At 45.2% G+C, this 25,831-nt stretch overlaps 2 protein-coding genes across 14 annotated transcripts in view; one reads left to right on the top strand and one right to left on the bottom strand.

Moving 5' to 3' along the window:
* Nucleotides 1–10,640, bottom strand: part of DOCK6 (dedicator of cytokinesis 6) — a 96,268-nt gene extending 85,628 nt beyond the window's left edge. For 4 of the 10 annotated variants that reach the window (XR_014520765.1, XR_014520766.1, XM_083482889.1 and 1 more), the window contains exon 1: nt 10,352–10,640. Coding sequence is in view for 6 of the 10 variants with exons in the window: in XM_083482889.1 (XP_083339015.1) it covers nt 10,352–10,395 (44 nt within the window). In the remaining 4 variants the exon portion in view is untranslated. The remainder of the gene's footprint in view (nt 1–10,351) is intronic. The other 6 variants (XM_083482888.1, XM_083482891.1, XM_083482892.1 and 3 more) reach the window with 4 other exon arrangements.
* Nucleotides 3,127–25,831, top strand: part of TSPAN16 (tetraspanin 16) — a 38,545-nt gene continuing 15,840 nt past the window's right edge. The window contains exons 1-3 of one of the 4 annotated variants that reach the window (XM_083483218.1): nt 3,127–3,191; nt 21,227–21,293; nt 22,084–22,290. In XM_083483218.1, coding sequence (XP_083339344.1) covers nt 21,237–21,293; nt 22,084–22,290 — 264 coding nt within the window. In that variant the 5' untranslated portion in view covers nt 3,127–3,191; nt 21,227–21,236. Of the gene's footprint in view, nt 3,192–15,610; nt 15,823–20,743; nt 20,770–21,169; nt 21,294–22,083; nt 22,291–25,831 lie in introns of those variants that run through there. The other 3 variants (XM_083483216.1, XM_083483215.1, XM_083483217.1) reach the window with 3 other exon arrangements.

Raw genomic sequence — 25,831 nt, 5'->3', positions numbered from 1 at the left:
AGGCAACTCTGATGGTGCTAGGAGGGCTGTCCCTTTAACAGACCAAAGGACCTAGGGATTTGGGCAGCCAAAGCAACCCAGGGTTCATGAGCGAAGACAGAAGGTCACTATGCACATGAAGATTTCATTAGAGATCTTTTCCCAAGACCTCCCTGGCCCCCAAAGACATGTTTCTAACATTCATGACAACTACAGCTCGAAACAAGCTCAAAGCAGAGATTAAGTAAACCTTCCAGTGGCAGCAGGTTCTCTCTCTTCACTGCTTGGCACAACCCTTGAGCAGATTTCCCCCAATAATCCTCTCACATTACCTGATCAGGAAGTTACGGCTAATTGGCACATTTTCCCTAGAACCCTGAATTTATAGTTTCCAGTTGCAGGGCTGAGGATTCTTTTTTATTTTCCTTTTTCCTGTTCAGAACTTAATATGTGTTCAAAACAAAACAAGAATCCTGGTCTACAGGTCCCAGAGATTAACTCTCCACTGCTAAAGTGAAGGCATTACTACTACATGTTACAGACATATATAACAGAACTCTGACAGCTGCTTCTATTAGGGGAAAGCACTATCAGGATGGGGTGATTTGGAGCACAGAAGCATCCGTCATTTCCCCCCATTCCCCCCGCAAGGTTCAAGATGAATGTTTACTATCAAAAGCAACCATCTAGAATCTCATGGAAGCAGGGCTCAGGGCCAAACTAGATAAGATTTTTCAATTTAATGAGAATGGATTTTTAAAAATGCATGTTGCAACAGCAAGGAGAGTGGAACAAACAATGAGAAGAAATTTAACATCGTCCTTCCCTGCCACAGTCCTGAGGAAAAGCCTTCTTCTGAAGTTAATGTTTTCTTCCTTCAGCAATCTCTTCAGGAACACATGGAGGAAATGTTTACATTCCTCCCATGCACCTGCTGTAATCCTGATAACTATATCTCACACACAGAGACGCACTAAAGCTGATAATATTTGCATTAAATAAATAAAAAAGCCTGCACTTAAAACACACAGAGTCATTTAATATCATATAATTTCTAGTTTGACCCCCAGGGAGAGTAACTGCAGTGGGGAAAAACAGCAAGCAGGGAAAGGGTTAAGCACCACCCACTCACCATCACTTTCCCACTCTAAATACCCCTTTCCCAATACTGGTTTTTTCCCCTAACTGCAGTTGCTGGCTGGGTTACCCATGCTTATAAGTAACGTGTAGCTCTACCCTGAATCAGTTCCTGCTGATTTAACTGCTATGCTCCCCAACCCAAATGGCCTAGAAGAAAAGATTAGAGGCCATAGGGGTCAAGGTCTGTTCAGCCCCCACCCATAAAATATTTGAGGGGGCTGGGCTCCCACAAAGATGATGGGCATTGCCATTCAAATGGCATGCAAGCGCTGCATCTTGTGACTGATTATGTGGGTTGGGGCTTACCTGGGCCCCGCCAATATTTTATTCAAGTTGCCCCCCCCCCCATTGGGGCAGAAGTCCAACAGTTTAGGGGGCTTGTTTTTGTTTTCTGAGATGGGAGACTAACCAAAGCCACAAGCCATCAATTATTCCTTGCTTGTGCTGTAGCCTGCCAAGCTGAATAAAGCAAAATATTTTCCAAAGTGACACCTCCGCCATGCCTTTGTGTGCTCTAGAGCACTGAGCCAAACAGACTGATGCCTCGTTCATTTCTTCTGCACACACTGGCCTCCCAGAAGGAAAAAGGTACCACACTCACTGGCTTGACAGTAGGACTTCCCATCATCAATGCCACTTTGGATTACATTAACGCAAAAGTACCATTATCAAGAAGAACATTATCTGAAGGTGTCACTGGACAATTTTATTATTTTTTTTATAATTATCAAGAACAGGGGGAGAATATAGACTCCTCAGCCTTCTCCTTGAAACTGTTATTGAGAAACTCCACCCACCCACCCTCAGGAAAGGACTATATAAGGATATAGATGATATAGCTAAAGGACAGGAAAGAAGCAAGCCAAAAGAACCTCTGGTTTTTAAAGTCTTGGTTTCCAAGTCCATTCCACACAAGAAGATATTTCAAAGTTCTCTCAACTTTGTCATACAGTGGTACCTCGCAAGACGAATGCCTCGCAAGACGAAAAACGCGCAAGACGAAAGAGTTTTCCGTTTTTTGAGTCGTTCCGCAAGACGAATTTCCCTATGGGCTTGCTTCGCAAGACGAAACGTCTTGCGAGTTAGTTTCCTTTTTCTTAAAGCCGCTAAGCCGTTAATAGCCGCTAAGCCACTAAGCCGTTAATAGCCGCTAAGCCGCTAATAGCCGTGCTTCGCAAGACGAAAAAACCGCAAGACAAAGAGACTCGCGGAACGGATTAATTTCGTCTTGCGAGGCACCACTGTACTTGAATATCATTCCTGAAAGCCAGGTTGCAGGGGCAGTTGAAGTTTCAAACAACTTCCACTGGATTCTAGGCTACCATTCTCAGATTCATATGTAACAATAACCACCCACGAATTCAGGTTTCAAACTAATGAGAGTCCTGCTATGGCAACAAGGACTTGCTCTAACAGAGCAGGGCTTTCCCCTGCTCCTTGCACCATTCGCCTCTGAAATTAGTCACGGTGGGGTCTGGAGAATCCCCAGAAACAGCATGAAGGAGAAGGGAGGTGTTGTTCCATCTGGCAAGCTAAAAAAGGTTTGCACTGACATTATAATTGCCATAGCACTAGGTTGAACTCCTCCCCATGTCCAGACTACCTATACTGATTTCATGGCTCAACAAATTATCCAAGTTGCCCGGAACACAAGCAACCAACCTTCCAACAGGCTATCCCACAGCCTGACCTGGCCACTTTTCTTGTGGTGTTTCAGATACAATCTCAAGGTGGTCGGGATGTAAAAAGCCCCAATGCTTGTGGAGGGCATCTCTTTGTCTTCCTCTCCTGCCCCTTTGTCATTGCTATGCTCAATTAATCTAACCTAAGTAACAATACTAGTACTGAACAAAGACACAACTCTCTGAGAACCTCACAGCCCAACCAATGAGGAACCTCACAGGTTTGTTGCAAGGCTAACGTAACACTCCCACATTTTGGGAGAATGTGTAAGCTATTAACACAATGAATAATATTCAGAGACTGTTGTCTTGGGTTAATTCTCAGATTTTAAGAAGAAAGAATTCCAGGATTTCTAAGCAATACCTACTGCTGGCACTCTTGGGTTGAAGGTGAGTTCACATTTTTCTGTCTTTCTGAAATCATTCTCTGCTGTGATAAATGGCTCAGGGCAGACTGCCAGCCCTGAACACAAGAGCTTTATTGCTATATTTATGTAGCCGGAAAGGAAGGGAGTTTCTGTCATCAATGTTCACCTCATCCTATAAGCCTGTGCTTCTCAAACCTGTGTCCCCAGCTCTTGTTGGACTACAACTCCCATTGAGCCCCAAGTTGAGAAAAATATTCTGGTATTACAGGGGGTTGGACTTAGATGATCCTTGCTGTCCCTTCCAACTCAAAAATTCTATGATTCCTAGCTAGCAGGACCAGTGGTCAGGGATGCTATAAGCTGATAGGGTCCCCAAGACAACTCACCTCTCACTCCATTTGTTTTCCCTTTCTTTCTCTCTTGGCTCACCTACCTTCAACCACAGACTTAACTCCTGGACTTCCAAACTGCCTAACTTTGGTTCCTTAGTTTAAATCATTTCCTCACTTCCCTGGAGAGAAAGTGCCTACAGAAAACAAGGAAGAGGTCTGTAAAGGAAAAGAAATTCTCCTAAGGACAGAAGGCAGATTGCAATTCACTGAACAACCTCTGGTGAACCACCTACCATCTGGTGATTGCTAGGACTCCAGCAAAAGTAAATGAAAATGCTGGCCTAGCTGGCCTTGGTTTAATCAAGACGGTCCTTTTTAAGCAAACGTGAAATATTTGAAATCACAAAACTGGTTAATTAACTGTTACGAGATCCTGAGAGTACCCTCTTCCTTTGTGAATTTAGCATACATCATTGGACCACAGGACCCTAGTTTTTCAAATTAAGCAAATCAGAACATACAAGACTGAAGTCAGCCAGCCCTTATCTTAACACCAGCGGCACTTGATCCTGTATATAATGCTTTTAACTTGCTTCCAATACTGCAATCTCAGCTCTTCCATGGACAGCAATAGCCACAAAACTAACAAAACCAGGAGGTATACACTAGCAGAATCATCATTACTGAAGGAAAGCAAACCTGAAGTTCAACACTATGTGGAACAGGGTAAGAAGGGATTGTGCAAGTTAGTTAACTGTGTAAAGAAGGCACATGATACAGCTCTGCTGTTCAAGCTGAATAGGTATGTCCCTGTAAACTGGCTGGATGGCTGAGTAGATAGGTGAATTGACAGATACATAAAATAAACTGCATCAGGTATTTGTGTGCCATAGACCTCCATGGCAGAGAATAGTGCAGTGGAACCTCGGAAGTCGAACGTAATCCATTCAAGAAGGATGTTCGACTTCCAAAACGTTTGAATTCCGAGGGATAGGTTCTGATTGGTTGACAGCTAGGCTTTCTGCAGATTGGAAGCCGCATCGGACGTTCAGGTTCCAATGAACATTCAAAAACCAGAACACTTACTTCCAGGTTTTTGATGTTCGGGAGCCGAAACATTTGGGAACGGAGCGGTTCGAGAACCAAGGTTCCACTGTACAGTCAAATACAACCTTATCACCTCATCTATTCACAATTACCCTTGAATACAAAGTCTTGTAGTACCTCAAAGAGTTACAAATTTATTATGGCATAAGCTTTCATAGACAAGTGTCTACACATCAGATGCATCCTAAACTGGCAGTATATTACACAGACACACACAGACACACTAGGAAAAATGAGATCTAAATCTCCCTGTGGGGAATAAAGGTGTACAGTCCTCCATTTAAAGCAACCATTGAGGACCTGTTATTGCACCCATGTTCCTCTATAGGTCTATCACTGCCTTGATAAAGAAAGAGAAAACAAAGAGCGGCCACAGAACCAGAGTACCAGAAATTATTCACCCTCAACTTCTGCCAGCACTGAAGTCACCCTGAGGCTCCCCACAGTGCCTTGTGCTTCACAAACAGGCAACCAGACGCATTTTAGTTATTTGTTGCCCGCTAGCATTTAAGGGAAGAAAGGGTGGAGTGGCAGGAAGAGAAGAGAACATTTTGGTTTCAAAAACTGCTGCTCAAGTTTAAATGAGCTGCAACTGGAAGGGCTCACTCAAGAACCATTCAAGCAACAACAATAACCATTAGGCTGCATTCCAAAAACATTAGCTTGAACTTTCCAGTGAGCGGTCAAAAGGGAGCAAAGGCAGGAAGCAAATGGGGGGGGGGGGAAATACACGCAAGAAAAATCACAGCACATCTGCCAAGGCTCCTCCCATCAAAAGGAAGATACTGTTTCCTTCCTTTCCATAAAACACTGCAAACAGCAGAGGGTGGATGGGACTGAGATTTAAGCATGCACTGCTACTTATCCACTAAGGATCTGTTCCCACAAACATGTTTCCTCCCACGCTTGCAACATGAGAGCTTCCTGAGAAGTCTCAGGCTTATTCAGGCAGACACCCTCAAGAAAGAGATTAGCTTTACTAATCTGAAAGCAAAATTCTCTCTCCTTGCTCTTCAGTATTAAAGTCCAGCTTAATATGCATTTGGGCTTCTTCTTGGCAAGCCTCCAGCTCCAGACTGCTAGCCCTTATAATTACAGAAACCATTCTTCTTTCTCAGAATCCCCAAACAAAGGTGCGTCCCCACAAAAACTGAGACCTATTGTCAGCCTGTGCACAGTCTATTTGTCCTCCACAGAGCTAGAAATGTGCTGCATTTCAGTATTCTCCAAAGACAGCTTCTGAATATCCAAGACTAAAAGTTCTGCCCTGATGTTAGACTTGCAAGATCCTGAAAATACCATATATACCTGTCTTCCCTATTCTGGAGCCCTCCAGATGTTTTGGCAGAGCTGAAGGTAGTTGGACCCAAAAACATCTGCAGGGCACCAGATTGGGAAAGGCTGGTCTGTAATGTGTAGCAATATAGCTGAATGCCGATCAACTATCAAATTCATTCCCAAATAGACACACACAAGATTGTACTTCAAATCTTCCCACAAACAAAAGTGGCTCACATCCAACTAAAGCATCCTCACTTTCTTTCTTTCTTTTTCTTTTTCCTTTATTTACTGTATGCTCTGTGAAGCTAAGTCAGTGCAGGTAAGTAACGCAATGAGTATACAAAGGTAAATGATGCTACACTTATAACCCAACATCTATAAGCAGAATACAGTACAGTACAGTATAGCAATAGTAACAAACATTCCATCCGCTTAAAAGTTCGCCAGGATAGTTTGGGGGAGGGGTTATCACTGTTAAAATTATGAGACTTGAGAATCCGAACCATCAATTAGCATTAACACTCATTTATGAGCTGCCTTAAAGCCACTGGTTCATCTAGCACTATGTCCAGTACTCAAAAGGTTTCCAACAGGGGTCTTTCCCACCCTTACCAGCAGATGCAAAGGAACAACCTGCTTGCAAATGAGGCTCTCTGTCATTGTGCTAGGGCCCCTCACATTTTGATAGCTGAAGTACACTTTTTTCTGAATTATAATTGGAGGCACATTCCAAGTCTGCAGCTCAAAAAGTTTGTAAGAGTATACATTCTCATCTTACTGCGTTTCCTAATAAGTCACTGATCTGAGTGTGTTTTCAGAATAGAAGGACAAGGCCAGAACAGTGTATCATGCAGAGACACAGCAGACAGATTCTCCTAGTAGACTCATGGGAGCTTCTACTCATATAATCACAGACTCATAGAATTGTGGAGTTGGACGGAACCCTGAGGGTCATCTAGTCCAACTCCCTGCAATGCAGGAATATACAGATGGTCATATGGTGATCAAACCCACAACATTGGCATTTTCAGCACCATGTTCTAACCAACTGAGCTACGAGTCATTCACTATGTTAGCAAAATGAGTGCTATAGCATGTGGGCACATTTGTAACCAAAAAAGGGGGGAGAACAGAGTGGGAAAAGGCTATCTATTGGGGGGGGGGTTTAGGGTCCACATGATCACCCACATCGCCACCCCCACTGCAAGCCACAAAAGCTCACAGAGGCTGAGGACTAGTGACTTGTTTAAGGATGCTTAGTAAGTTTGTAGCAATAGGACTTCAAGCAGCTCTCTTAACCACAATCTTATACTAGCTCTCAAAATAGATAATAAAAATGACCATTACAATTAAACAACAGTATATTCTACTATCAACTATTTCACTGTTGAAACATATCCTACAGATTCATATTGTTAAACATCTACCTATTTCACAGATCCACACACTGAAGTATATGGACAACCTTGATTTTGAATAACACTTTATTCATTCATACATACATACATACATATTCAGGCTACCAGTATAGTATGGACATACACATTTTTAGTAGTCTGCAGAAAAACTTTCCCTACAAACAAATGTATGCATTTGCTTCGTTTGCTAAAAAGCTACTTGTCTAGCTTTTTAAAAACTTGAAGCTAATTATTAAAAGCTTAGCCTTGCCTTGACTTGCTAAGAAGCTCCCATTTGTTTATCAAAAAAAGAACCTTTTAAACTAAGTATGTAGAGCAGAGATGGAGTGAAGGAGAATACCATGTCTTCATCCCAAGTTAACTCCAAGAAAAAGGAAAAAGTAAGATACATAGTGTACAATATATGCCATGCTATCAATCAGAATGAGTACAGCAGATTGACACTGAAGATCTATAATCTGATTCTGGTAGTCTCGCACTCTACCTCCCTGAAAGTTACCATATGCCTGTCTGTCTCTCTCCCTACTGCTCCTGTCATGTGAACTCAACCAATTCAAAGTAGCTTCACTTTATGAGGATAGGGAATGTGGAAGATGATTACACATTCATCTATCACAAGAATGGGCAATCCGTTTTGCCTCCACCTCTATAATGGTGATAATCTGCTGCACCCTTGTTTGTAGGGCTGTTGTTCCATCATGAAGTATATTTCTTCTGAAAGGCAAATCAAGCCCTCCCTCTGTTCCACTACTTCTGGTGGAAAAATGGGAGTGTACAGATGAAGAAGAGACCATTAGAACAGCAACAAGAAAGGGAGTGCGGCAATGCATTTAACAGTTACATATACTGTCCCACTCATTTGTTGTTAAAATATATATTCAGCTTTGAAATGTACAGTGGTACCTCTGGTTACGTACTTAATTCGTTCCAGAGGTCTGTTCTTAACCTGAAACTGTTCTTAACCTGAAGCACCACTTTAGCTAATGGGGCCTCCCACTGCTGCCGCGCCACTGGAGCACGATTTCTGTTCTCATCCTGAAGCAAAGTTCTTAACCCGAGGTACTATTTCTGGGTTAGCGGAGTCTGTAACCTGAAGCGTATGTAACTTGAAGCATATGTAACCCGAGGTACCACTGTATTGTTTAACCCTTGCTACCTCTGTGGCCTCACCCATATTAAAATGCTAACATGTAAACTGCTTGGGATGGAGACCTGGCCTTTTGTATTACTCTGTAAGCTGTGTTGTTGTTGCTGCTGTTGTTTAGTCATGTCTGACTCTTCGTGACCCCATGGACCAGAGCACGCCAGGCACTCCTGTCTTCCACCTCCCGCAGTTTGGTCAAACTCATGCTGGTAGCTTCGGGAACACTGTCCAACCATCTCGTCCTCTGTCATCCCCTTCTTCTCGTGCCCTCCATCTTTCCCAACATCAGGGTCTTTTCCAGGGAGTCTTCTCTTCTCATGAGGTGGCCAAAGTATTGGAGCCTCAGCTTCAGGATCTGTCCTTCCAGTGAGCACTCAGGGCTGATTTCCTTAAGAATGGATAGGTTTGGTCTTCTTGCAGTCCATGGGACTCTCAAGAGTCTCCTCCAGCACCATAATTCAAAAGCATCAATTCGGGCAAGATACAGACTGAAGAAAACAGCAGCAGACACCCTGAATTTGAACAGGTGAGCACACAAGATCGCATCCTTGTGTTGCACATGAATTAACCTAGAGCAGTCATTAGCACCTGCTCACACACCCCTCCAGAACTGAACCCATACCGAAAGTGATAGTGTCTGGATGGATGGGCTCACTGTTTTTATTCCTCTTTGACCTTACTTTTGTACATACAACCCCAAGACTGGAGTAACTTAGTAACTAGAGCATCCATTCAGGTAGACCATGTAGTGGCACTCAGAGCAGAAACAAAAAAGGGCAAGATCAGGGATGGTCAGTCTTTTGAACCACACTTACCTCCCCTACAACAAACCAGCGAACCCCAAAAGTCTTAGCAGAAGCATGCATAGGCAAGGAACAATTTCCTGAGGACTAATTTTTATTCCCCCCCCCCCACATACCAATGAACCGCAAACAGCTTAGTGTTGGCATACATACAGTGGTACCTCGGGTTAAGTACTTACCGTATTTTTTGTACCATAACACTCACTTTTTTCCTCCTAAAAGGTAAGGGGAAATATCTGTGCGTGTTATGGAGGGAATGCCTACAGGTGGCATGCCTACGGATTTTCCTCCTCTAAAAACTACGTGCGTGTTATGGTCGGGTGCGTGTTATAGAGCGAAAAATATGGTAATTCCTTCCGGAGGTTCTTAATCTGAAACTGTTCTTAACCTGAAGCACCACTTTAGCTAATGGGGCCTCCTGCTGCTGCCACGCTGCTGGACCACAATTTCTGTTCTCATCCTGAAGCAAAGTTCTTAACCTGCAGCAATATTTCTGGGTTAGCGGAGTCTGTAACCTGAAGCGTATGTAACCTGAAGTGTATGTAACCCGAGGTACCACTGTATAGGCAAGGGAGGAATAACAATAACAATCATAATCATAATAATTTATACCACGCCCATCTGGCTGGGTTTCCCCAGCCACTTTTCTGAGGAACAATTTTCGGAGGACTAGGCAGGTTTCATGGGCATTCCCAAGGTTGGGCTTTCATTTGTTTCCGGGAGCGTGGAAGGAGAAAGAGAAATGCAAAGGCAAGGGAACCTTTGGAATCCTAGACTCTATATGGAAGGGTCGATCTGGACGGGACCCAGAGGATCACTTGGTCCAGGCCCCCTGCAATGCAGGAATCTCAACCAGATCATCCCTGGAAACCTCCAAGGGAGGCGAGTCCGCCACCTCTCGTGGGAGCCTGTTCCGCTGTCGAACAGCTGAGCGACTGAGGGAGGGGTCGGGCTGGCCACCCTCACACCCCCCGCTCGCCAGCCGCTGAGCCCCGGGCTAGGAAGCCCCGCCATCCCCTCGACCCGGGTCGGCTGCTGGTGCGCGAACCCGCCCGCCTTCCCCCTCGCTTGCCCTCCTCTCTCCCGTCGCCCCTCACCGGTTAATGCGGTGCGCGAAGGCCCTCCGCTCCGCAGCCGCCATTCCGCCTTGGCGTCGCCCGCGCCCGGCGCGCCTTCGGCTCCGGGGTGGCGTCCCTCAGAAGGTGTCTGGGCGCCCCTCCGCTTCTCCGGCGCAGCCTCGCGCCAGGGAAGGAGCGGCCGGCCGAGGAGGAGGAGGAGGAGGAGGCGGGACCCCGTCCCCGAAGCCCCGCCTCGGAGGCCAGGGCCGCCCCTGGCGGCTGAGGAGGCCGAGGCAACCCCAGCCTCTCTCTTTCCCTCGCTCGCTTTCTCCCGTCGGCCTCGGGATCGTTGCCTGAGGGAGGGCGGGAACGGCGCGAGGCAGGATGGGGCGGCCTTCTTTCCTTCCCTCAGTCGGGATCCTGCCCGGCGGCAGGTTGCCTCAGGTTGTCTCGGTGGCAGGGCCGGCCCGCCCTCGAGGCGAGCTGAGGTGGCTGCCTCAGGCGGCAGGGTTCGCAGGAGCAGGTGCCGACTCTGGTTATAGGGCACCCTTCGCGAAGACAAGTTTCATATTCAAAATATTTTATATTTTGATTTTGTTCTGTGAACCATCCTGAGACTTCCAGGTATAGGGCGGTATATAAATGCTCTATATATTGAATTTATATAGTCATACCTCGAGTTGACTATAGCTTCAGGTTAAGTATTTTCGAGTTGCGCTCTGCGGCGACCCGGAAGTAACGGAGCGCATTACTTCTAGGTTTCGCTGCTCACGTATGCGCAGGCACTCAAAATGATGTCACGCGCATGCACAGAAGTGGCAAATTGCGACCCGCGCAGTCGCAGGTTACGCTCTACTCAGGATGCAAACAGGGCTCCAGAACGGATCCTGTTCGCATCCAGAGGTACCACTGAACTGCCTTATACCCTATTATATATACAGTGGTACCTCGGGTTACATACGCTTCAGGTTACACACTCCGCTAACCCAGAAATAGTGCTTCAGGTTAAGAACTTTGCTTCAGGATAAGAACAGAAATCGGGTTCCGGCGGCGCAGCGGCAGCAGGAGGCCCCATTAGCTAAAGTGGTGTTTCAGGTTAAGAACAGTTTCAGGTTAAGAATGGACCTACGGAACGAATTAAGTACTTAACCCGAGGTACCACTGGACATATATACATACATACACAGTGCTTTTTTTCTTAAAAAATGTTTAGGAGTACTCTCATTTTCCTACTCATTGAAATACTGCCCCTCAATGAGGCCAAACTTAGATTTACAAAATGTTTAGGGGTATGTGTACCCCTTCGTCCCCCCCAGGAAAAAAGGACTGGGGTGGGTGGGTGTACACACAGACACACACACACACATATATTATATATATATATATATATACACACACACATACCCCACCATATATATATATATATATATATACACACACCCACCCACACACCCCACCCTTTATATAGCTCTCTATATACAGTGGTGCCTCGCAAGACGAAAAGAATCCGTTCTGTGATTCTCTTCGTCTAGCGGTTTTTTCGTCTTGCAAAGCAAGCCCATTGAAGGATTAGTGGATTAGCGCTATTAGCGGCTTTTAGCGGCTTATCGGCTTAGCAGATAAGCGGATAAGTGGCTTAGCGGCTTAGAAAAAGGGGGGGAGGAGAAAAAAACCCCGCAGGAACTCACAAGACATTGTTGTCTTGCGAAGCAAGCCCATAGGAAATTCGTTTTGCGAAGCACCTCCAAAACGGAAAACTCTTTCGTCTAGCGAGTTTTCCGTCTTGCGAGGCATTCGTCTTGCGGGGCACCACTGTATATATATACCAAGGAGCTCAAGGTGGTGTGCACATGGTTCTCATTTCATGGTTCTTCTCATTTCATCCTCGCAACAACCCTGTGAGGTAGGGTGGGCTGAAAAGACGGCTGGCCTAAGGTCCCCGAGGGAGTTTCATGGCTGAGTGGAGATTCGAACCCCGCCCTCCCAGATCATATGTTCCACCAGGTCATATGTTCCACACTGGCTCTTATTTGCTCCCCCCCCCCCCATATTTCTTATTTGCACAAAAAATCCATTTTAAATTTATTAATACTTTGTGCCCACTCGGCTCAGCGTCCTGGGATCGCTCTTGATCCAGAAGCTGTGTTTTGGCACTGAATGCTGCAGCATGACTGTGGACGGGCTTTGTCAGCATGTAGCAGCCGTGCTCAGAGGTCTGTGCTGGTTGCTGATTTGCTACCACACCAAGTTACTGTTAGCATGTAAACCACATAAGAACCTGGAGCCGGTTTACCTATGAGATCGCCTTACCCCACATAACACCCATTCGACTGCTTTGATTGGTGGAATTGGCGCTACTACAGGTGCCACGTAATACCCATTCCGCATTTGTAAGAACACGATGATTTAGTGTGGCAGCACCTACACTTGGGAACTCCCTGTCTATTGAGATCAAGCAGTTCTCTAACATCACGGCACAATGAAAGTTTCAGATTCTATCTGTCTGACTTTAACCCAGAAGTAACTGCAAAGGGTGGCTGAGTTTTTGTCAATAGTATCTCTTAGAGTGGTATCTCTAAGTATCTCTTAGAGAAACGCCAATGAAAATCCTCATTATTACATAGTTTACATGGCTGTTTATTTGTATATATTTTTTAAAATTGTATATATGGATGTTTTATGATGCCCTATATTTGTAATGCCTAATAAAGGTTTGGCAAAGTAAATGATCAAGGAGGCACCTTCATTGTACGTTTTCCGGCACCTGCTAAAAACACTCTTGTTTAGAGAAAAATACCCAGATGCTTAGAAAGCCAAGGTAATTTTAATCTGCTTTAGTATTTTAACTTTTGTGAGTTCTAAAAGTATGGTTGTGATGCTTTCTCGGTTTTGTTGTTTTATATTTGTGTAAACCGCTTTGAGGTATTTTTTTACAATCATGTCTCCTAGTGGAGACTTATCAAGCAGACCCTGCCTTTGAGCACTCTTTCTCCCTTTTATCTAATTATCCAAATTAAAGCTTCAGTTCATGGCTTTAGAGCTGGGCCTAAGTTTTGATCGCTGGCATCTTTTAAAATTATTTTTCAAAAAAAACAATTCTGTTTCTATTTTCTTCTTAGGATTTGCCTCAAGTCAAATGTCTCCACTAGATGGAGACTTAACCATTAAAATGCTTTGAATTGTTCACATAGCAACAGTCAGTCAAATGTAAAACTTGTAGACTAGTCACAGAGATAGATAAATAATTACATGGGATCCGAATCAAAGTTTGTTAATATGTTCAAGTTTAAATGCAAGTTGTTAAACTAAAAACATTTGAATTGTGAAAACTAAATTTCACACGTATGCAAGCTTCATGACAGCTCTTTTAAGCTTGTATCTAAAGTAAAATTGCATGTACTATTTTACTAATAGTCTTAAATATGAGTTATAAAAATAGGAATATATGTTAAAGAACTCCCTAGACTAGAAGATATTTTGAGTTCAGTTGTCGTATTTATTTTCATTTTAAAAAAATGGTTGAAAGGGTGGGGAAATCCCCAGCAGCAGTCATTCAGGTGTGTACTGAAACACCTGTGCATTTCTGATTTCCTTTCTAAATCCAGGTTGTCAGGTGTTTTACTTTTTATACCAGAAGCCTGTGTGTAAATCATTTTCCATCTCTATTCACCACAAAGCTTGGCTCTCATGCTCTCCAATGTGGTTTCTTAAAATTCCTCCTTACCTGGGATATTAGTTTGGTTATAGGGGATTCCGTAGATATAAATGCCCAATTAGCATTTAGGATTCAAATTATAAGTTCCCCCACAACATCCTTTTTAAAAATGGGGTGTTGGAAGTTTCTGGTGTTATAGAATTCTAAGGTCTCTCATTCATATATATATATGAATATAATGTTCATAATACATAAGTATATAAACCATGTGTTTGAAATATTACAGGAGAGCAATCCTGAAACCATTTTGACTCTCCCAAACTGACCTCTCCGTTGTCTTTTGCTTAAATGTCTTAAGGGTGTATGTGTGTATGAATAGGGTGAGCCTGTGACCTGGATTCAGGAATTAAAGCATTTACCATCACAAAAGAATAGCCAGGCCTGCCCAGGTAGAGCAATGATTGACCAATGTCAGGTTTCCTGGCAGACAGGATTTCTGTGGTAGACTGCTCCCCCCATGTATTTCTGCTGCGGACCGCCTCCTTCTGTGATGTATGTATGATGTTTTTGGGGGTGGTCTTGAACTACAGGGTGGGCAATTTCAAATGTCTATATAAGAGCTTGCACACCAATGTTCTGGGTTCCTCTCCTCCCTCCCTGTGTGGGGTGAGGTGGGGACTCTGTTGCAACCGTTTAATAAAGATCATGCTTACTAGCTGCTTTGCTTCTCAATATTCTCTGGTTGGCCTCTGTTATTTCCTCCTACCGAAAGAGAACCTACCTAAGGACTCTATACGGGCTCTTGGATACCCCATAAGGGAAAGGGAGCAGTTTTTTCTTATAACACTACCCTAAAAGGAACATCCTGTGTCATCATTACATTCGTGGTGATGCAGAGCACACTCCACAATGGCATCTACCACAGAGGCATGCAACAACAAACTGGAATGCATCTTAACCACAACTTGTGTGTCGCCTTTTGATTGTAACATTATGTGGGTGTCAAGGTGCCTCTTGTATAGGGACTGACTCTATAGGGCCCTGGTCCCTTCACTACCCCAATAAAATGTTTGGGGGGGCATAAACCACAATATTTTATACAAGTTGGCAACTTCCTCCCTCACAACCGTGGGGAGCCACCTCCCCACTAGCCAGAAGCTGTCCTCTTTTCCTAGCTTGGCTTCCCACAAGGTGATGCGGGGAGAGAAGAGCAGGAGAGGGAGATACCCCTCCCCATATTTTGTTCAAGTTGGCGCCTATGGCCAGTGGCGTAGCGTGGGGGGTGCAGGGGGGGCTGGCCGCACCGGGCGCAACATCTGGGGGGTTAGGGTTAGGGGGCGCAAATCCACGGGTTAGGGGGCGCAAATTACTTGCCTTGCCCTGGGTGCTGACAACCCACGCTACGCCACTGCCTATGGCCTCTTGTGCTCATATATTTACAAAGCACCTTTCACATTGCCTATAGCTATAATGTGAGCAGTAACAGAATTTCCAAAGTCTGATAAGATATTTGGGTGCAGCTCCACCGGCGATAGCCAAGCCACTTGGGTGCAAATATAGGCCAGCAGTCACTTTGGTTCCTTGGGTTTTGGAAATAAAGGGTTAAGGAACTGTCTCATCTCCCGGGACTGCTATGTAATCGCCTCCCTCTTTCCTGGCTGGGAGTTAAGGAGCAAAGAGGAGAAGATACAAAACTGTCGCAGAACCAGGTGCAGGGCAGGGAGAGAAAGAAAGTACAGCTCTAGGCAGCAGGAATATGGGTGCCTGTTAAGTAGCTGGCCACACCCTGGAAACCAGAAGCGCAGGAGGTGCTGGGGGCACGACGGCACATTTCATAGCTGAAAACCGTCTAAAGGTAAGTTGAGTAGAACAGCTGCTTCACCTGGATATGCTGAAATGAGTGCAAAGTGTTGAATTTCTATCGAAAGACGTGCTGGGCCAGATCTAGAGTGCCCGGACACAAAGAAGGACGGCGAGGCACCTCCATGTTTAAGAGCTGTATGATAAGACAAAAGTCAGTAGGAGTTGCCAATGAATTTTAGTGAAATAGCTTCATGGACACTGTGATTCAAGGCACAGTAACCAGTCTGCCCAATCCTACATCTAATCTGATCTCTGGTTGACATGGACAGTTATCACATGGAGTTATACCTCTGCTTTCCTTTACCTAAGAATGGGGGTCCCATCAGAAGCTGGTTAATAAAGGCAAGGCAGCAGGGGAAGACTGTAAAACTGAACAGATATGTGGTATGTCAGTGTTTCTTGACATCAGTAACTGGCCTCCGGAACAGTTTAAGGTGCTTGTGAGATTGCCAACTCTCAAGTAGAGTTACCAGCTTCTTTCCCAGCCCCTGTAGATGTGCCTTTAATAGTAGCTTTATCTTCAGATATTAACAGGTGATAATGTTCACCACATTGCTTTGTTAAGTTTGACCTGCTGATTTCTGCAGCTCAAACAAGTAGAAGTGAGGGGTGCAAATCAAGCAGTCCTACTTTGAAGTTCTCAAGGTCTTTTCCTTTCTCAGACTCCTGGTCTAACTTGGGGAATCAATTCAGTAGTTGGGGTGCTTTAGGTTAAGCCTGGCTGGCTCAGGGCAGAGATTGAACTAGCAGTTTCACAGAAACGTGCCCTCTCTTTATTCAACTAGATGGGATCAGGCTTGAGGACTTGCTGTCCAGAATTATTCTTCAGTCAGAGTTTGGTTAATGTTTGCTTGCTGCATACTAAGACTTCAGTCAATGATTGTGTAGCCCAGTCAACCGTTGCAGCTTTAGACTTCTAGCTACAAAGCTAAAGTTGGCGATTAGTCAGCATAAAAGTTCTGAACAGAACTCAGCAGGGACATGTCATAAGGAACTGAGGATTATATGCACATGCACCCCAAAACAAGCTTTGTCCCCCTTTTATCATATATCTTCATAACTGGCAGACTCTCCCTATTGAGATCCACAACCATTCTCAGCAATGAAAATAATTGGTTTTACACACCTGGATGCACATGGCATTTTACAAATAGGTAACTGGGAGTGTGCAAGCCAAACTAAGGTTTCGGCCGCTCCTTATCCTACTCCTCCTACAGGAGAGAGTCCTCTACAGATGGCAAAGAATTGTGCTTGGCCCAGTGCTTTGTTTAGTTACAAGATACCATCAAGCACAGCATCTCATGTCTACTATAGCCTGGATATGTATACATGGATAAGGAACTGGATTGTGCACCCCACAATAAGCTTTGGGCCAGAATTCTCTGGCTATGGCAATATGCAATGGGCCAAAGCTTTTGTAGGGGGGCAGTTCCTTTTTAAGTTTTCCAATGGAGCTGTGCTCCAAGCTCTTACACAGATAACAAACTAGGAACTAGGAACTGTAATCTTGTCCCATAGATTCTATTAGGTTCATATGAGCCAACTTCTAGAGGCCAAGGGGTCTTCAGCCCCTCCAAAAATATTTGAGGGTGCTGCCTCCCCCCAAAGTTGATGGGCATTGCCATTCACCAGCCACCACTGAAAAGCACCCAGTGGGCCAGCAGGGAGGGCTATGAATGATGGCATAGCTGCGATGGGCCAGTGAAGGACACTTCTAAACCACTGGGCCCTCAGCTAGTTCCCAGTCTGGTCCTGACCGGATTGCATGCCTTATCACTGAGTCATCCCATATAGACCCAATATAACAAGGAGCAGATATGTAATTCTCTCAGTAGCAGTTTCAAGGGTTGACATTTGTGTGGTGAGGTGTTTTAAGAGTCCATCAAGGGGATGCAAGTTAGGGGAATGTTAAGTCAGGGGAAGGGAAGGCTGGGTCAGAGTCTGTGGGAATACTTCATATGCAGGCCAAGAAACCAAAGTTGGAGAAGCTCTGTCCCAAATGCAGCTCCCTAAGCCTGCCTGTCTTGCCCAGGGACTCCCCACATCATGCTCCCATACCAGCCGGACCCACTCTTCCCAGGCCACACCCCACTGACCCTGATTCACACCTTCCTGTTGTGTTGTGGCTATTTTGAAATATTTTTAGATGTTTGTGGTGCCTATAAATGCTCTTAAAACCTTTTAAAATATGTTTGAATTTTGTCTTTCGTTGCATTGTTTTTTCCACTTTGCTGTTTGCTGCCCTGGGCTCCTTTGGGAGCATGGGCAGATTAGAAAAGTAATTAATAAAATGCTATAAAATAATGCATAGTTCCACTCCAAGAGACCCTGGGAAAAGACGCTTCCTTTGTCAGGCACCCGGTTGAGGCTTTTGCTTCCTGGTCTGCAGGATGCATCAAGTGTGCTCAGCAGCAAAGGCTCAAGGTGGAGATTCCTCTGAGAAACTAAAGCCAGGCACTTCCGAGAAAAGAACAGTTGCTGCTGTGCTGCTAAGCAACAGCTTTGGCTTGTCTTCGGCAACAAGGAAAACAAGGACCCAAGCCGAGCAACAAAAGGACGCTGGCAAAATGGCCCAGCAAAGCAGCAAATGCAGTTGTTGCCAGCAGTCTGGTGGCAAGTTGTCCTCACCCCCCCCCCCCGGAGACCTCAATCCAGAACCAACACACTCCATGTCTGGATTTAGGTACAGCCACTGCAGCCTTGACTGAGGGGGGTCTTACAACCATTCAGAAATCTTCCAAGGAAGATATGGGGACGCTTGACACATGTGAGGGCTAGAACTTAGCTGTTTGCCTTGCTTTCAGAGTTGCTGTGCAATAAGGAGGCCAATACGTGATAACTAATCTGATGTGTGCAGACAGTTACACAGACACTTGGTATAATGTCCCTGGCTCTGAAATGGTTTGTAGCAGACTGGAAATCCCAGGGAAGGGATACCAATTGAATACAGGAGTGGCAAGGCATGGTCAAAAGGAAAAGGGAGGCATTGACGAACTTACTGGGGAGTGGCTATAGCAGTGATGTCACTTGACCAACTTTTCAGTGACAAAAAGTAAAAAAGGTAAAGGACCCCTACACGGTTACATCCAGTCAAAGGCGACTATGGGGTTGCGGCGATCATCTTGGTTTCAGGCTGAGGGAGCCAGCGTTTGCCCACAGACAGGTTTCTGGGTCATGTGGCCAGCATGACTAAACTGCTTCTGGTGCAACGGGACACCATGACAGAAACCAGAGCACACAGAAACACCATTTACCTTCCCACCGCAGTGCTACCTATTAATTTACTTGCACTGGTGTGCTTTCAAACTGCTAGGTTGGCAGGAGCTAGGACAGAGCAACAGGAGTTCACCCCATCGCGGGGATTTGAACCACCAACCTTCTGATGGGCAAGCCCAAGAGGCTCAGTGGTTTAGACCACAGCACCACCCGCATAGCCAGCTTTCTTGTTCCCACCACAGAGTGGCTGAAATCCTGTCTGACTGGTAACTCGGCACTTCTGTCCTCTGTAATACAGTGGTACCTCGGGTTAAGTACTTAATATGTTCTGGAGGTCCGTTCTTAACCTGAAACTGTTCTTAACCTGAAGCACCACTTTAGCTAATGGGGCCTCCTGCTGCTACCGCACCGCTGGAGCATGATTTCTGTTCTCATCCTGAAGCAAAGTTCTTAACCCGAGGTATTCTGGGTTAGGGGAGTCTGTAACCTGAAGCGTATGTAACCCGAGGTACCACTGTATCTGCTACCAACTTTGCAGACTAAAACATAACTCATCATGATTGGGTCAGCCCCATGTGCTATGTGTCTTAGTTGTAGTCACAACATTGTGATATTGGAGACTCAGCAGTGTGTGTGTGTGTGTGTGTGTGTGTGTGTGTGTGTGTGTCCGTCCCCAAACAGCATTGCTTGCGGGTGTGGAAGGTTTGTTCCCATGTTCATTCCCATCGAGGACCCTTCCTGCCACTTGTGTCTTTGCTCAGTGGATGATGTGGTTGCAACTCTTTTTGCTGAGTGATTCAGACATATTTCCTCTATTTCTAACTGCTAGCAATATTCAATTTTGCCACCACTAATACTTTTATTTATCCTGCATCCGTCCTTCCCTGCAGGGGTGCCAACTTGAATAAAATATTGGGGGGGGGGGCTAGGCAAGCCCTGCACCACATATTTGAATGGCAATGCCCATCAACTGGGGGGGGCGGGAATCCCCTCAAATATTTTATGGGGGTCCCAAAGACCCCCTCAGCTCCTAGGAGTCGGCTCGTATGCTTCCCCTTGAACTTGAGCGTCAAGTTCAGATTTAATTATAATTGTCAAATTAGATTCAGAGAATTGCTTTGGAATACTGATTAGCATTACAAATGCCAAACTGTGGATCCCTCAAAATAAACTGCAGATTCACAACTAGCGGGTGCTCAGCTAAGCAGCTGCCTCTGAAAATTCTTCATGAGCAGAACACCACAGGGCTGGCTGATGCTTCACCCTGCTAGTTTTTTAAATTTTATTTTAAGTAACCATGTGGCAAAATAAAAGAAACACTAAATGTTGGGTCCTCTCTTGGCCATCATGCCAATGGCAAATATCAGGTGAGGCCTATGCAGCAGATTGGAACTCCGATGCAATTTCAGTATGAAGCAATTGCAGTGACAATCTCAGATCTGGTCAACGGCTAAGCATGGGATTTGCTTATTCTCTTAGCTTCATCCCTGTCAGCATCCTGAAAGAATTGCCTTAGAAGGTACCTGCAATTAACCCAGCAAGCACATGTATGGGCAGCTAGCCTAGAGGTGGGCAGCTTAGCAGCTTAGGGACTCAACCTTTTCCCCACTGCACTCCTGGAGAAGAAAGGGTCAAAGTGAGCAGATAGGAAGGAAGACCAATGCTCAAGAGGATGAGCCCACTGTTGTTTCTCACCTCACTCCAAATTTCATACAGCAGAAGGGTGAAGATGGGGAATGGTTGCTTGATTTGCAAGCAAGCAATGGAAGATGTTGGATTGGGGTCAGAGGTGCTAACTTGAATAAAATAGGGGGGCAGGTAAGCCCCACCCTGCACAATCGACCACATGCCACAGCTCATGCACACTATTTGAATGGCAATGCCATTTGAATGGCAATCAACTTTAGGGCCCCCCGGCTCAGTCAAATATTTTATGGTGGGGGGGAAGGAATCTCAGCTCCTAGGAGGTGGCTCCTATGGTGGGGGTGGGATGAGTGGTTAACCTTCCAACACCTATTCCTGTCCAAAACAAGCTGCCAGTAGAAGTAGCTGCTGCTGACCTAGCCAAAGCCAGCGTTAAATACCTGTGCAAATGTCAGCTCTTCTGTGGTCTCTTCACCTAGATGACAAACTCAGGACTGGTCAATGGCTAAGCAATGGCTTCATCTCTGCTGCTACAGGTGCAGAAAGATGGTTTGCTTCTCCCTTCTGAAGGTGATGATGTTTGTATTCAACGGCATAATATTTGTGAGTATGCAAGGTGGATGGTGAGTATGCAAGGTGGATGGGATGCGGGTAGTGCTGTGGGTTAAACCACAGAGCCTAGGGCTTGCTGATCAGAAGGTCAGCGGTTCAAATCCCCGCGATGGGGTGAGCTCCCGTTGCTCGGTCCCTGCTCCTGCCAACCTAGCAGTTCGAAAGCACGTCAAAGTGCAAGTAGATAAATAGGTACTGCTCCAGCGGGAAGGTAAACGGTGCTTCCGTGCGCTGCTCTGGTTCGCCAGAAGTGGCTTAGTCATGCTGGCTACATGACCCGGAAGCTGTACGCCGGCTCCCTCAGCCAATAAAATGAGATGAGTGCCTCAACCCCAGAGTCAGCCATGACTGGACCTAATGGTCAGGGGTCCCTTTACCTTTAAATGTTGCAAAGACAAAACCACATGATTCCATTCAACTGCACCCCCTTAACTGGACACAAAGGCCAAGAGAAAAAGGCAAACTGTCTGGGAAACATAGGTGGGAAAATTTGCCTGGGAGAATTGGCAAGGTGGTCAACCCCTCTGTGGTCAACCCCTCTGTGCTACCTGCAGATCTTTTCCTGCAGATACCCCAAGCCCTGTATTTACTGGCATACATGTGATTAGGAACATGTATCAACATGTTAACATCCTCAAAAGTGGATGTTAAGAGTTAAGGAAGCTGGAAACCTCTCTATATGTATAAAAGCTAGCGGAATGACAGAGTTCACTGCAGAATGACAGCGCCCTAGATGAGAAATGGCACCTTCTTACCTCTGTTCTCTCCCTTGCCTGTCCAGCTGGGGGGTCTGGCTTTGCTGGGCATCGGCATCTGGGTGAAGGTGGATGGTGGTTCCTTTGCAAAGGTCCTGGGAGCTGCAGCTCCACAGTTAATGCAGCTGATCAACGTGGGCTACCTGCTAATTGCCGTTGGCACCTTCCTTCTTCTCATGGGCTTCATGGGATGCTGGGGGGCCGTGAAGGAAAGCAAATGCCTGTTGCTTGTGGTAAGTCAAATAAAACCTCAGAATTAAAAAGTAAAAGTAGAAAAGAAATGGATGTTGCCCTCCCACAAAAACCTAATTTTTGCCCAGTGTGCAACATGATAGCCAAAGCTGGTAATGTTTGCTGTTGTGCACTTCCAAGGATTTTTTTTTAAAAGGTGTACACTTACAGGTACAGAAATACCTGCATGCGTGCATGCCCAGAACAGAGAAATTCTCCTGGAGGTTGGGGAAGGAGTGATTGAAGGAAGGGCCTAAAAAACACAGCCCAGGTATATTCTGTTAAGCTTCACTTGTTGGTAGGGATGGCATCGCAGAATAGCAATTAATATCCATGGCTTAAAAAAACTAGAAATGTGCAAAGGTGGAAGGAACTTGTCACAGAAAAACCTGATCTTTATGACTGGTTTGTGATATAAGGCTCCCCTTTCAGAAGCACCTTTAAACTTTCAGTTCTATTGAGAATGAGTGAAATCTGACCTTTTCCATAGGTGCACATAGACTCTTTTGAAAGGCTATTGCAGAGAAAGAAGAGCTTAGGATCTGCCACATTTGGCTCCCAGGAGAGCTGAACTAATTAGATTTAACTAATGTTAACAAGACTCCCTTGGTCAGGTGGGCGGTGAACCTACTTCCTTTGAAGTTTGAATTCACTGAACATATTCATAAGTGGTACAAAGGCCTCTCCAATCTAAGTTCTTTATAAAAGATCATAATATATAACCACCAGAGTTTTAAAACTTCAGAGGTAAAGGGTCAGGCATAATTTATAGGTGACTTAATGGGCAACTGCAGATGTTATGCTAAACCATAGTTTAACATTTCGAGAACAAGCTGTCTTGGGTTTATGTGCCCCCAGCCCCATCCCAGGGCAGCCACAAGCAGGAGCCTGGAAGCTGGTGAAAATGAAGGCAACGTTTTTCTTCCCCCAGACAAATTGCAGTACATCTTCGTTTAAAACGAGCCATCTTAAAACCATAAGATTCTGAACCCGGCTTGTTTCTACAGAGCTAAGATTAACCATAGTTTAGAAGCTGGGTTAAACCACAGAGCCTAGGACTTGCTGATCAGAAGGTTGGTGGTTCTAATCCCCACAATGGGGTGAGCTCCCATTGCTCGGTCCCTGCTCCTGCCAACCTAGCAGTTCGAAAGCACGTCAAAGTGCAAGTAGATAAACAGGTAACGCTCCGGCGGGAAGGTAATCAGCGTTTCCGTGTGCTGCTCTGGTCCGCCAGAAGCGGCTTAGTCATGCTGGCCACAGGACCTGGAAGCTGTGCGCCGGCTCCCTTGGCCAATAAAGCGAGATGAGCGCCGCAACCCCAGAGTCGGTCACGACTGGACCTAATGGTCAAGGGTCCCTTTACCCTTTACCTTTATAGAAGCTGGGTAGCATTCTAAACAATATTTTTTTCAAATTCAGTGGTGAAAACTTCTTTTTTTCCTCAATTTTTTTTATTGGTTTTCCAAAATTTTTAGACAAACAAACATACATCTTAATTGTACTTGATCCAATCTTAGTAACATTGTTAAGTGACTTCCTCAAATCCCCCTGGCTGAATTTCAGTGTATATCATTGTAACAGTTTTCCAAAACCTATTTTCTCATAAAATTAACTTAATCACTTAACCTCTTACTTTGTTTTCATTTTAAATTTAAACATGTTATTCTCTGAAATTACATAATTAAATCCTAAACCTATCTGGAATTTGCAAGTTTTTCCAATTAAGCTATCTTAGCATATTTAACTAAATAGTCTTTAAATTTCATCCATTCCTCCTGGTACTCCTCCTCCTTCTGGTCGTGGACTCTTCCAGTCAGGTCAGCTAGCTCTGAAAAGTCCATCATCTTCATCTGCCATTCCTCCACTGTCGGGACTTCTTGTGATTTCCAATTCTTAGCTAACAAATTTCTAGCTGCAGTTGTGGGAAAACTTCTGATCTCTTTGTTGTGCTTGTGGCACAGGGTGTGGAAGGCCAAATTTCACTACAGCTTGCTCTCGTGCTAAACAGTGGGTAGTTGACAGCAACTAATCTAAATATCACCTTTGTATAGTTGGCTAGTTTTACACACACTCAAATGCACCCCTTTATCCCAGTGTGGTGTAGTGGTTAAGAGCGGTAGTCTCGTAATCTGGGGAACCGGGTTTGAGTCTCCGCTCCTCCACATGCAGCTGCTGGGTGACCTTGGGCCAGTCACACTTCTTTGAAGTCTCTCAGCCCCACTCACCTCACAGAGTGTTTGTTGTGGGGGAGGAAGGGAAAGGAGAATGTTAGCCGCTTTGAGACTCCTTAAAGGGAGTGAAAGGCGGGATATCAAATCCAAACTCTTCTTCTTCTTCTTCTTCTACCCAGAGAAGTAACCGGTATCATCAGAGTTCAAAGACACATTCCAGTCAGGCAAAGACACTTGACGATGTGAAATAGGACCAGTGAGGGATGTGGCAGAGGAGGTGTAGCCTGAGAAGAGTCCCGAGGGCCAAATAAAGAAGTTTGGAGAGCTGCATTTAGCTCCTAGACCTGAGGTTCCCCACCTCTGTACTAAACTATGGTCTGCTAATATCTGTACTGGGGACTGGTGCTTTTAAACCTATCAAATTATCTGGGGTTAGATGTTAGTAGTGATGTGCCCAGGTTTGCCCTGTTATGTACTGAGTTGAATAGGATCCAAATGCAGCAGTCTGATTGGTCCTAGAACAATAGGATTCACAATGCAGCAGTCTGATTGGTCCTAGAACAATAGGATTCACAATGCAGCAGTCTGATTGGTCCTAGAACAATGCAGCAGTATGATTGGTCTGCAGGAGCCACCCAATCCAGCTCCAGGTGGAAGTGAATCCACAACCTGATTGGCCTACAGGAGAATCCAGGAATTAGCCAATCACCTGCAGCCCATTGTGTAAATAATGTATATAAAGCAGATATTGTGGGGGAACTTTCATTCCTTACCACTATGAGCTGAATAAAGAGCATGAAATCCACACTCGACTCCGAGTATATTTCAGCCCATTACCTCAAATTGCATTGATGACTTTAAAAACAGCATGAAAGTAGAATGGAAATATTTGGGCTACGACAAATGTTACCATAAAACTTGGTTTACATCAGAGGAAGAAAGGCACCACGAGAACAAACCTTTTCAAAGGTTTTCTAACCTGAAATTCTAGGCCATTATATGCTGCTGTCTTGAATGTCTTCAGGTGAAGAGAATAGGCAGCCGTTCCACTTTGAGTCCCCCAAGCTCCGAGTAATACTCAACTAAATTTTATTCACAGTTCTTGCTCAACTTCATTATATTCATTAATTTCAACGAGTCTCCTCTGAGTTAAGCTTCATTGAATAGCACCCTCCTGTTTGCCACCTCAGGCAGTGGCGTAGCGTGGGTTGTCAGCACCCGGGGCAAGGCAAGTAATTTGCGCCCCCTAACCCGTGGATTTGCGCCCCCTAACCCTAACCCCCAGATGTTGCGCCCAGTGCGGCCGGCCCTCCCTGCACCCCCCATGCTACGCCACTGACCTCAGGTGATCTCTCCCCTGACATTTATGAGC

Source organism: Podarcis liolepis (assembly GCF_965112155.1).
Source record: "Podarcis liolepis genome assembly, chromosome: 17".
Classification (NCBI taxonomy): domain Eukaryota; kingdom Metazoa; phylum Chordata; class Lepidosauria; order Squamata; family Lacertidae; genus Podarcis; species Podarcis liolepis.
This window is presented reverse-complemented; position numbering and strand designations above follow the sequence as displayed.